General features: G+C 41.3%; 2 protein-coding genes across 2 annotated transcripts in view; one reads left to right on the top strand and one right to left on the bottom strand.

Moving 5' to 3' along the window:
- mdn1 (midasin AAA ATPase 1) overlaps nt 1-531 on the bottom strand; it is a 56,492-nt gene extending 55,961 nt beyond the window's left edge. The window contains exon 1 of the mRNA XM_058614388.1: nt 234-531. Within this exon, the coding sequence (XP_058470371.1) occupies nt 234-329 (96 nt within the window). The 5' untranslated portion in view covers nt 330-531. The remainder of the gene's footprint in view (nt 1-233) is intronic.
- A 92-nt stretch (nt 532-623) lies between these two features.
- Nucleotides 624-12,021, top strand: casp8ap2 (caspase 8 associated protein 2). The gene is made up of 10 exons (XM_058613833.1): nt 624-951; nt 2,515-2,586; nt 2,875-2,949; nt 3,042-3,142; nt 3,277-3,351; nt 3,510-3,625; nt 3,795-7,024; nt 7,538-10,307; nt 10,473-10,572; nt 11,040-12,021. The coding sequence occupies exons 2-10, from the start codon at nt 2,553-2,555 to the stop codon at nt 11,100-11,102; spliced, it is 6,564 nt and encodes a 2,187-aa protein (XP_058469816.1). The 5' UTR covers nt 624-951; nt 2,515-2,552; the 3' UTR covers nt 11,103-12,021.
- Nucleotides 12,022-13,272: the final 1,251 nt, after the last annotated feature.

The following is a 13,272-nucleotide window of genomic DNA, read 5'->3' as shown; positions in this document are numbered from 1 at the left end:
ACCACTATTTATTATATATATATATATATATATATATATATATATATATATATATGTTATAAGCACCAGCACTAATAATACACACTAGTATAAAACCATGTGAAGTGATGAAATGAGCACTGGCATGAAAAGAAGATGGTGCTGTTTGCTACACAGAGAAAACATATGTGTGGAAACACACCGTAAATACTTTATTATTTATCCAATACAAGTCATAAAGAAGCACATCTCACCTGTTTTGACAGATACTGGCTGAACTTGTTGTGACTTTTGTCAATATGTCTGGATATGGTGCCCAAAGATGACAGGCTCAGCTCGAGATTTTCCATCCTATCATTTGTCGCGCGTGGAGGAGCGTTCTACAGCGGAAACACGCGCGAGCCGCCAACAAGCAAGTGTCCCGTTTTAGTGTAAGTAAAGCAAATAATGGGGTTCATTACGCGCCTCGTCAGTCTGAGGTTGTATCACAACACACACGCACAAGCACGTTTCCGTTACTGCTGTTAAATTCCTGTCCACATGTGAGTGGAGCTCAAATCCTTCCGGGTCGGCTTGGATAACCCCCTCCCGTCACCCCTCCCCTCCCTGCCTTCCCCGGACGTAGCGCAGTGATGACGCAGGCGGTGAGCGACACCGGCACAGTGCAACTCTCTCCACGAGAGAGACAACTTTCCCCCGGACTAACTGACATATTTGGCCGCATTTATTGTCCTATTTTTGTGTCAGATCGAAGTGGGAAAGTTTGAGCAGATATAATAGCGATATAATACATCTTCTTTGGTGTATTTATTGTCTTATTTTAAGATTTTTTTGCCAACCGAGGAGCTGCAAGAATACACCCAGGGCAGTGACAGACCGCGGGAAAATGTCGTTACTTCCTGTGCATTGGAGTCTTGGCGCGACATTACGGTTGTAAACAACAAGGGGAGACACCATAGCTCACTTCAACAAGTAAGACTAACGAATTCAGAGTAAGAAGCTAAGTGTTTAGTCGCCCTTTAATGTAAATGTGTAGCGACTTAGCAACTGACACGTTTTTCCTTCATAAGCTATCCCTCACAGATTCACTAGTAGCGGTTTTTAATTGTTGGTCAGTAACACTGACATACAAGTCAACCCGAAATGCCACATTTCGTTTAATTAATTAAATCATTTCTAAATAAAAATAGTCTTGAAAGTGTTTCGATAATAAATCTAATATAAAATTCGCTAAAAGCATTTTTTAAAAGTTTACTAAGGGGTGAGTTATTCAAGTTAAAACGTCCTTCGGCATTATATGATAATTGTTACACAGGGGTTATATTTCCTCTCTGTCAGCTTTAACACCTGATTCATGTGCAAATGTCAGGAGATTTTCAATTCTTTAAGGTTCAAGAGTGTGAAAATGGGAGCATGGCTGAAGCAGCCTTAGTGATGTTAATGTTAGCCCGAGCTAAGGGTGCGAAACATCAGGTTCAATCTAAGCTCAGTCCAGAATGGAAAACATTTTGGTTAATAGGAGAGAAAAAACAAAGCTGACATTAAGGTAAAAGGCAACAGGACGCTCTCTATGTCTGAGCTTGTGTCTGACCATATCTGCTCCTGTAAACCTTCTTCTTTGCTCTCGTCTTTGTTTGGACAGTAATGAACAAAGGAGGTCTAGCTAACCACAGTTAGCCTTTACAATGAGAACTGCCAATGCTAATATAAGTAAATACACATCTATCACTGTATACATTATTCCCCTATTGTATAAATTGCAACTGTTAATGGTTTATTATTGTAAACATCCCTGGAAAGAAAATTGAGTAAAATGTTTAGCTTTTTAGTAAAAAAACAACAAAAAACGATAACAACTATACATTTTTAATTTAAACAAATCCATCAATATCAAATTAAATATATGACAAATAAAGTTGCTTTGTTACTTTAAAATGAACTTAAAAGAAGACAATACTATAGTCAGAGTGAGTCTCAAACTATCATTCTAGTGACTTAAAAAACATTTCTAGTACAGACAAGAGGTCCTGTGTATTTAAAGAAGGAATTTCCCATCATGCGAAAGTGACATTTCTTTTTGTTTCACCTTTCATGACTGATTTTCAAGCTACTGTTATCGTGGCAGAGTTTGATATAACTTCGATACACAAAATAAATGGCTTTAATATGTGACGGTGTAGTTGTTAGAGGGAGAAATTTGTGATTAAAAATGTTGTCCTCAAACAGAAATGTTAGAGTCTGCACTGTCAAGTTCACAATAATTGATGGGCATGTTTCCTAATAATTCGGATCTTGGTTAATTGTTGCAGCTTGTATAAAACTTGTTTTTAGGGCTGAAAAAAGGGCTGAAAATACTGATCAGTGCCTCTCAAACCTTTAAATGGTGATGTTAACAAATGTCTTGTGTTTTCCACAAATGTATATTTCTCAAACTTTTTCAATAATCGCTTAATAATTTTAGCCCTATTGTTTTAGGTCATATTTGCAGACTGTGAACAAATGTTGATCTTTGTTTCCCCCTTCTATTGTCATCAGGTATTTCTTAATAAACTGAGCAAGTGATATTTGGAATAATGGAAAACCCTGACAACAAAGAAGCTTCTGGTCGTGAGTATACATCTATTATTCACTTAGACTGTTACATTGAGGATTGTTACATTATAATACTTGCGTATAATTAGGATTGCTGGCATGTATCAAGGCTATTATACCATAGTATATTGTATACATGCATTTAAAATGCGTAGAGTGCTAATTTTAAGTGGAACACATCTTGTTGAAAATAGTCACCCATAGCCATACTTTTAGGTTAAGTTAAATTGAAGATGGTTTGATTATGGCTTTACATAATTGATGATGTGCGTTTCTTCTGTAAAACATCTATTATGCCCACAGTCTTGATACCTGTTGTCAATGAAGATTCCGTGGATATCTATGATGACCTAGATGTTGGTTTTCACAAAAGTGCAGGTAAATTACAATTATTTCTATTATTAAATACTGTAGTTTCTTGAGTTTTATTCAATTATACTTATTTCCTATCTTGTTTTGGTTTATTTCAGAGAATTCACCTCCAGATTCATCTCAGGTGAAAGAGTCCATGGATCTGTATGAAGAACTTGTTACAGAGGAACAGCAGAACAAAGAGGCATCATACACTGAGGTGAGCTGATAGATAGATGAGGGCCAAAAGTGCAAAATGTTTAAGCCCTAATGAGACAGTTGTGTTCTAATAATGTAGAGGCTGTCATCAGCTGACCACACACCTCTCACAGTCTTCATTTTATGTGTTAACAGCTGAAATCCAGATTGCAGGCTGCTCAAAGCCAAATCAAAGAGCTGCACAAGAGACTGGAGCAGATGGAGATGCAGGTTTGTTTTATTTTCCTTGATCAAAATATGAATTCATTATTATACAGTTATTAAAACTATTGTAATAGTATCAAGCCTCATTCAAGAAAATGGAAGGTTAGTCAGAATCTTCCTTTTAAAAATGTAGCAGCACTGACCCACGCTCCCCCTTCAAACAGAACACCGGATTAAACACTGAGAACTACCGTCTGAAAAAGAACATCTCTGCGCTTTTAAAAACAGCGAGGCAGGAAGTGATACGCAAAGATGCAGAGATTCAGAGGTTGAATCAACGGTAAGTTCAAAATTAGTTACTCATTATAAATATATTGTTATTTTTAAAAGTTAATATAATTATGAGTTTATATGACGCCCCCAAAGGAACTTTTTCTAACCACTGTAAGGGAATCACATTTATTCTGTGTTCAAACATTATTCATTTGTTTAAACTTTGTTTTCCTCAGGTCAATCAAGGTTCCCCATTACCATCAGCCTTACAGTAATCATCAGCGAGACCAGTCGTCCTCCAACTGGACCAAGGGAAGCTCCAGCAGTCGGCCTCCTCCTCTACCACCACCACCACCGCCGCCACCACCACTACCACCCTCCTGTCCTCAACCACCTCCACCTCCTCCGCCCTCCAGTCTTCCACCACCACCCCCGCGTGTACTGACTTCACCTCCAAAGGAGAATTCTCGTCAGTCTTCGAGGACAGAAAGTTCTAGCTCAGCCAGTCAGCCCACTGGCTACTGCACTGAGACACAAGTTTCTAAAGAATTGTCTCACTGTCATTCAAGAACTTCTTCAAGAGGAGGTTGGGAAATAACTGAAAAACAGACTGGACAGGTGGTCAGCAAGTCCAGCAGCAGTTCATCAAACCAGCACAATGATTCAGACAAACAAAAGTCCAAGCACAAGGAGGATAAGTATCCAAGAAGTAACAAATTATATGAATCCACAGATAAGCGACCTAGAACTGATTCATATCTCGCCAGGGACTGTCATGCCCCCGAGACTCATAGGTCTCATAAAAAGGAAAAGGACACAGGACGAAAGCACGACTCCAGGTCATGTAAAAGCAGGAGCTACTCAAATGTAGAGGGGCATCACAGATCAGACAGAAGTAAAAGCCCCCCTCCAGAAAGTTTACACACATCATCTCTCTCTGATGATTCCAAACGTAGAACTCAAGAAAAGAAAAAAGACAAAACTAAATTGTCCCAATCAGACTCCGATCAAAGCCCAGCCACAACCTTTGACAGCTACACCCGAGATCATAGAAGAGTCAAGAGTAGTGAAGGACGTAATAGAAGTGCAGACTCCAAGGAAAGGAAGACAGTTTCCTCAGTTGCCCAGCGCTATGCTGATTCCTCAAAGGAGAGGGAAGGAGAGCGACAAAGGAAGGAAGAAAAGCATCGTGAGGATACAACCAGAAGAAAGCACAATAAGAGCACCCCAACAAAAAAGAGCAGAGAGAAATGGAGATCAAAAGAATCAGACAAAGAGAAAGAGGAAGTCCACAGTAAAGAACGACAAGAACAGAAACACAAGGCCTTAAGTAGATCACCTAAAAAACAACCCGACACAGAGAAAAGCCCCAACAAGGAAAACAGTCCAAACAGGAAACTCTGTTTCATGGAAACTTTGAATCTAACAATATCACCAATTAAGAAGCCAGTGTTGCCCATCGACGCCAGCCAGGACATTTCTGCACCAGAAGAAGTGGTAGCTGAAAACACAACAGATGATGAAAATTCACAGTTATTTGGGGAGGACATGTGCGTCATTGATGAAGTGGACAGCAGTGAATTAAAAGCAGAGTGTGAAGATATTGTGGAAACATCTGCAGACAAAGAGTTGAGATCTGAAAAGATAGAAGGGAGGTGTGATAATGCTAAAGTTGTCCTGGAAAAGGACAAAACGGTGTCTGGCCAAGTGCTTGAAGACAACACAGTGCAAACTACTTCAGCACAGAGCCAAATCCGAGATGCTGCAGAGAGTCAGAGTACTGAGTATGTCACACCAAAACCACCAGAGAGTGATTCTCAAAAACAACCACAGCAGAGTTCACTAAAACTATCAGAAAGTAGCTCTGGAAAACCATCAGGAAGTAGCTCTGGAAAACCATCAGGAAGTAGCTCTGGAAAACCATCAGGAAGTAGCTCTGGAAAATCATCAGGAAGTAGCTCTGGAAAACCATCAGAGAGTGATTTTAAAAAACAACCACAGCAGAGTTCACTAAAGCTATCAGAAAGTAGCTCTGGAAAACCACCAGAAAGTAGCTCTGGCAAACCATCAGGAAGTAGCTCTGGAAGACCACCAGAGAGTGATTCTCAAAAACAACCACAGCAGAGTTCACTAAAGCTATCAGAAAGTAGCTCTGGAAAACCACCAGAAAGTAGCTCTGGAAAACTATCAGAAAATAGATCTGGAAAACCATCAGGAAGTAGCTCTGGAAAACCATCAGGAAGTAGCTCTGGAAAACCTTCAGAAAGTAGCTCTGGAAAACCACCAGAGAGTGGTTGTCCAAAACAACCACAGAGTAGTTCACTAAAACCATCAGAAAGTATTTCTGGAATACCACCAGAGAGAAGCCCTGTAAAACCACCAGAGAGGAGCCCTCTAAAATCACCAGATAGTACCTTTCTAAAATCGCCAGAAAGTAGAGGTTGTGGAAAACCGCCAGAAAGTAGTTGTGGAAAACCACGAGAGAAAAGTTCTCGAAAACCACCTGAGAGAAATTCTCAAAAACCACCTGAGAAAAATTCTCGAAAACCGTCAGAGAAAGATTCTCAAAGACCACCAGAGAAGAATTCTCGTAAACCACCACAGAACAGTTCTGGTAAAACCCAAGAGTGTAGTTCTCTAGAAGCAAGAGAGGAGGATGGAGATAAACCTAAAGCAGTGGAGGTGATGGACTCTGCCAGTGAAACACGTGGAAGCAGCAATGGTTTACAAAAGGTAAACCCTGAAAACAGTACTTCACAATCTGCTGCATCTGACCTCAATGTGCTTGAGCCAAAAGCAGAACATAAAAATCCTTCCATGGATTCATTTGAAAAAGGTGCAAATGCTTCAATTTCAAAGGAACACCCTGTAGCAGAAGATGTCCCCAGAAGTCAGCAGAGTTTTGCTACCGTTTTATCACAAGACTGTCAGCAAGGTGTGAATCCTTCCCCATCAATTACTCCCATTCACAATAAAGGTGCCCGTCACATGGACGGCGCTCCTAAAGACACTGATGCTGTGTCTAGCACAATAAGTTTGGAATCACTTCCTCAAGAAGGCCTGAGTTTACCTGAGGCCATTAACATTTTAACACGGGCAACTGAAGAGACTGGAGAAGACACTAAGGACAGCAGCAGCATCGCAGCTGAGCCAAGCTCCTCCACCGGCTGCATCGGTGTGTCAAAAGTCAGCAGTACGACAGAGGAGGCAGCACTGCCAGAAAAGTCCATCAGCTTTATGTTCACACCAAAAAAGAGCTTCAGCCCTGGAAAGAATTGTGAGTGCATCGCCGAGCCTTCCAGTTCGGTGCCCCTGCTTCACGATGAGGACTCTATGATGCGCACTCTGAGCAATCTTAAGAGAATCCCTGACGCCATTAGCCCTCTGAGGAGCCCCATACGACCAAACAAGAGAAGCCACATCCAAATTCACGGCAAGCCTGGTCATGTCAAGAGCCTTCAAAAAGGTAACGTTCACCTGGAAATAGTCTCTATTAATGTTACCATGTTGTTATCATGTGATCACAAATGTGCATATCTTGAGGGGACAATTTGTTTGTATTATTTTTAGTGCTCATTTATTTTATCACATGGTAATTTGATACATGGTACATGGCTCATGATAATGTTAATATCATGAGGAATTCTGCGTCAATTAATAAGTTGCTACAAACTTGTGATGTAAATAACAGACATTTCTTTTCAACACTATCTGTCACTATGATGATTTCAACAATGTTTTGGGCCAGTTGTTCCGACCATGTTGCATTATGAGTTGAGACTAACTAAAATGGATTGAATTGTTTCCAAGTGCTTTGAACCAAGTAAAAAAAAAAGAAAAAGAAAATGTTAAATTTCTAGTTATATTTATGGATCCCATAAACAAAAGATACATTATTAATACATTATAAAAAAAGAGTCCTTTGTAATATTTGAGATTATTGCTAAAACTTTCTCTGCTTTCTCTTTTTCCTGTGCAGATTATTTCAGCGCACCTGCTGATGTCAACTCTAAGACTTTGGATGTAAACAAAGAGAACAAATATCCGGGTTCTCCTGCAAACCAAGACACTCACAGTACTGTGGATAAGGGATCAGACCCGCTTTCAAGTCTGTCCGACACTGAACTGGAGGATGGGGAAATTTTAAGCGAAAGTGATGAGGCAGCGGCTGCTTCTCCTGCTGCTTTAAACAAAAGAGCAAAGTTGGTCCGACCAGTCAGAAATAAACCGTCTCCTAAGTTTGCTCTAAAGAGGAAATCAGAGGAAAGATTTGCTGACTCAAAGGAAACTAGTGAGGCAGGTGGTTCAACTCGAAGTCCAAAGAGTCGTTTTAAAACAGTTTGTCCTGCAGCAACCAAGGCTTCTTTTTCCACCATAGAGGAAATAATGGAGACATTCAAGCTGGTTCGCAGTGAGATCCGAAAAAAGTACATGAAGCTTCATAAAACCTTCCCCAGGAAGAGCTTCTATGGCATGATGGATAATTTCCAGGAGTCTTATGTTGAGTTTGTGGAAGGTGCCCATTTTGGTCAAATGTGCAGTGAGGCGGGGGAGCTGAAGTCCAAGCTGAAGAAAGTGATCACGTCTGTGTTTAGCAAAGTGTCAAATAACGGTATCGTGAAACGGATTTTTGAGCAGCAAGCGGTTGACCTGAAGCAGAAGTTGTGGGACTTTGTTGATGTCCAAGTTGACTGTATGTTCAAAGACATCCATGTGACTCTGAAGACCTTTTGTAAACCAGCAAGAACTCAGCCAGAGGAGAAGAGACCCAGTGGGAATGAGAAACAAGTGAAACAGCCTTCATTAATCAAGCCCCAAGTTCAAAAGAAGGAAGTGAAATGTTCTCCAAGCAGCATGAATCCAACCAACCAGTGTGCTTTGGTCCCGTACAGAACGGGGCTCGGAAGCAGAGGCAAAGATATCCGAATAATGCATGTGGAAAACGACTGCCACAGTGACCCACATTCAGCGGAGTTCCTTCACAAACAAACTGTCAGCAACCTCCCTCCCCCTAAAACCATCCCCTCCATTCCAGAGAAAAACAGCACAACCTCTTTTGTCATCTCACAAAATGGCTCTTTGCTCGACAAAACTGACTTTGAGCTCCTCACGGAACAACAAGCCTCCAGTTTAACTTTTAACCTGGTGCGAGACTCTCAAATGGGGGAAATCTTCAAATGTCTACTGCAAGGATCCGACTTGTTGGAAAACAACAGCGTCACAGGAGATGGCACATCCTGGTCCATCGGCACTCCGAGGAAGGATGGAGAGAGGCTCATCAGCATCACTACTCCATCTAAATTTGAGTCTCCATCTAAGCTGCTGAGCCCAAGCAAATTTGCCACCCCCTCCAAGTTAATCACAACCTGGTCGAGCATTTCACCTCGTAAGATGTCGTCTCCTCAGTCCAAAGGTCAGGTCTTGCTGAATCCGGCTTTATTTGACGAGAGTTGCTTGTTAGAATTGCCGTCAGAGAACAGAGCCATTCTACAGTCTAGTTTGTCTTCACAAAGGTCTTATTCTATACTATCTGAAGACCTGGCCGTGTCCCTCACGATACCATCCCCGCTTAAGTCTGACAGCCACCTCAGCTTCCTACAGCCGACAAGCATGCACATCATGTCCACCCCAGACAGTGTCATCAGCGCACACATCAGCGAGGACGCCCTGCTGGACGGGGAGGACGCCACAGAGCAGGACATCCACCTCGCCCTCGACACGGACAACTCCAGCTGCGGCTCCAGCAGCGGTGCGGCCTCAGCGGGACACATCACGTCGTTCCTGTTCAAGCCTGACATGCCCATGCAGGCGCTAGTAATGGAAAAGTCCAACGATCACTTCATCCTGAAGATCCGGCAGACGGCCGCGCCCGCAGACGTCACGCTCACCGCAGACGAGAGTTTGAGCCGAACGCTGACGGAGGATGACCAGCAGCAAAGAGGAGGAGACTCGGGAGCTGAAGAAAGTCAAGCAAACGCTGATTTGTGCGACAAGCCGGAAAACAGACGTACGTCTTCATGTCTGCGTCACTCAGCTGAAGGTTCTGAGATGCGTCAGGCGGCCAAAGGCCCAGAGAGCTGTATCGCTCAAGATGAAACCTCAACGCCACCTAAAGATCCACCCCACATAAAACACGATACCTCAACAATTAGTGTTTCTGAGGAGTCACAGAAATCCTCAGAGTCTCTGAAAAATCAGCCCTCATCTAAGAACGGTTTGCACAGCAGTGCTAAAAGCTCCGATCACATCTCTGATGAGAACACAAGTCGGACACACCGAGGAAAACAAAAATCAAGGAGGAGACAAAATCAAAAAAATATCTCAAATGCCTCATGCACAGACTCACAGGATATGATCACTCCCTCTGAAAGTGCAGTGTCAGACAGCAGTCCTCTTCACACTGCTGCTGGCTTCATTGATACTAATCAAGGGAGCCAAGCATCACCGTCACGTGTGTCAGACTCGGAGAGGCATGGAAAGGAGACATCAGAGTCCAATATAAGTCCCAGCAGCTCGCCGGAGAAAGACCAGAGCGAGTGTGACAGAGGTAGAAAGCGTAAGAGGCACCGAGATGAATCAAAACCAAAGCGTCGCAGAAGGACGGAGCCGGACAGCACAGAGGAGACGGTGTCTCACCTTACAAGAGAAGACCGTGAGTCCATGTCCTCCCCAGCGTCTCTGTCCCCCAACAGTCTCTCAGCCAAGAATGTTGTCAGGAAGAAGGGCGAGGTGGTGATAGCATGGACAAGGTCAGTCTCTAATTCTGTCAAACATCAGCACACAAGAACATTTCTGACTAATTTTACATGAAAACATTGCCATGTTTTTCTTTTTGTTGAAGACTAACAAACAAATACTGCAATGCAGTACAGTACGTGGTTACATGTAAAGATGTGGATTATCTTTTCTTGCAGAGATGAAGATCGAATGATCCTGGTAGAGCTGAAGACAAAAGGCGCATCACGTGAGACTTTCTCTGCTTTGTCAGAGAAACTCCATAAACCATCATCACAGGTAAGTTATAGGAATACATTTATTCTTCACTCAAAGCCACTGTCAGTGAAATACTTATTAATAATCTATATAATCTAGAGTGTTTGATGAGTGACATGGATTTGAGCGTAAATCTAGAAGAAATTTCCCACAAAGAACTCAACAAACTGTTTTTGAGGTCAATGCTTGCGTTCTATTTACATGGGAACTGGGAGTGAGGTCACCCCCCCTTTTTTTCAAAGAGGCAGAAAAACTCACTCATTGAACATTTCTTGACAATCCTCCAGCCATAAAATCAAAATAAATCCAGACGGCCAGATTCTCATGATGGTCATAAGAGGGTTAAAAAGTACTATGTTTACGACTAATTTACTGTGAAACAAATAGGACAGAGTTTCCCCTGACATTAGAATTTCCCAGTTATGACTACTAATGGAACGCACTGTAAGAACCCTCCATTGACTGTGAAGTGTTTTCCTTTGTCTCAGATTGCTCACAGGTTTCACCAGCTCATGAAGCTTTTTAAGAAGCAGGAGAAGATGGACACCTGAAGCCTCCTACTGATCTGCTGTGTTTGAGTTTAGTCCTCGTTTCCATTCACGTTCTGCAGTGGCAGCAGCAGAGGTGCACGGTCTACTGGTCAAGCAGGAGTGAGGGGAGAGACGAGCCACTGCATGTCCTGGCTGGGTCACGTGGGACCCCTCTCTCTCTGGCCATCGGCTCCTCAGAAGCATGGAGAGCAGAATCTTTGAATGGAAGATCAGAAATGTTCTGTGATTGATCGGGATATTGAAAAATAACTGAACGATACAATATACTGACCTCCTCAGCTGAAATGACACGATAGGTTGACGTGAAGGATGAAGCAGTCAGCATCAGTGTTATTGTTTTTCATGCACTTTTTGGTTTTATTTTTAACATTGTACTCAATCACTACGTTAGTGTCGGTTCTGGATATTTGCAGATGTCTGGTCCTCATAGAAGCATACAACTCAGTCCTCAGTATTCACTCTTGTACACATTATCCTACCTCTGCAGAAATGTTTGTCTCAACACAATACTGAGGTTCATTTTACCTACGGTCCTAAACATGTCTTTTTCCTCAATAAAACAACCTTGGGACTGTGACAAGTGTAGTAAATGTTTTTCTTGATCAAGTAATGTTTTCAGATTTTGTGACTGATGTGGGAATTTAGGTGGATATTATAATTCTGACATTGTTGAAGTTGTTTTAAAAGAAGTATTCAAAGATTGGGAGATGGTGGTGCTGCGTAATGTGTTAAACAGTTGTTGTAGTGATTACTTATCTAATTCATGTAAAAGGCAGCACATTTACAATATCTGTGGAATACTAACTTTTATCCATGGGCCTTAATGCCTTTTTGTTTGACTGATCCTACAGCATATCAAATGCAATACTGTGAATACTGTATATACGTTTTTTCCTGAAAATAAAGTTTTATTTATTTATTCCAGTGTCCGTATTGTTTTGTGTTGTAAGAATTCGTAAAATGTTAACACATTTTCATAAAGTGCGTCACAAAGTATGGTAAATGAGGCCAGTGTCCAGGAGAACTATTTATAACTCAAGTGGATTGCAATTAAGATTGGAAAACAGAATTTATGTACCTTTTTTTTTTTATTATTAATATGACTGTTATAGTAGTATTAGTCACCATGGTGTCAGACTGTAAAATAAAAATATGTTCGCACTTGTACTATTTTAGTCCAGTAGTTCACCTGATACTCAGTCTCAAAAGGGTTTTCAGGCTGAAATCGAAGGGTTTTTGACATTAAATGGTAAAGAACAGCGGTTTTAAATCATTCACAATACATTTTGCAGTGTCTAAAGTAGCAATACGGGAGTCAAATTAACATCAACACTGACTGAGACCAAATACACTCTGGAACAGGTATTGCATTTCACACTTGTAGTGTTAATATTAGATTAATTGAACACTATTCTTGAGTATATTTAACTCTTTTGTTGTGTTAACTTGGTAAAAGCGTTACATTTGTACTATTCCAGAGTGTAATTACAGTGTTACTTGAACACTGCAAATTTTACTTTGTTGATATATTGCAGACATTAATGCTATCAACTTCAAAACATTTACATTTAGAAAACTGATGAAATAGCTGTTACCATTTCATTACCAACCGGCTGCTATACCAACTTTTAACTTTTTCGGTCAGGTTAAGCAGCCATGGCCAGTGTGGCCACGAAAAAGAGAAGATGCACTTTTAATAGCTAATGGACCGCAACATACTCTTAGTTAAGACCTGCAGATGGCGAAGCAGACAGAAAGCAGTTTTTCTTTTTTTCTGTGGGGCATGGTGGAGAATACAATGTGAAGCGACATGGTGCATGTGAGTCCCACAGAAAAAAAGCACATCATCAAGAAACATGCAAATCAGTGCAATCGTTTTTCAATAAACCAAATGACCCACAGGCTGACAAAGTTTCGGCAGCAGAAGTGACGAGCATCTATCATTTACACAGAGGCAAAATATGTGTCTGCTTGATTTTTTATCCCAGATAGCCATTCTTATCAAAAAAGATTCTGAAATAGTTAAACTTTCTATAGGCAAGCACTGTATAGGCTAGGCCTAATATTTTTTTGTGTCTTGTATTTTAAGGTGAATTTGATTCACTGAGAGCATTCTTTTAGTTGCATGGTCCTTTGGACAGTTGACTAATTTGATAGTCCCAATAAAGAC

This window comes from Solea solea, chromosome 17 (genome assembly GCF_958295425.1).
Source record: "Solea solea chromosome 17, fSolSol10.1, whole genome shotgun sequence".
In the NCBI taxonomy this organism is placed as follows: Eukaryota; Metazoa; Chordata; class Actinopteri; order Pleuronectiformes; family Soleidae; genus Solea; species Solea solea.
The sequence above is the reverse complement of the archived record's forward strand: the minus strand, read 5'-3'. Positions and strand labels throughout refer to the sequence as shown.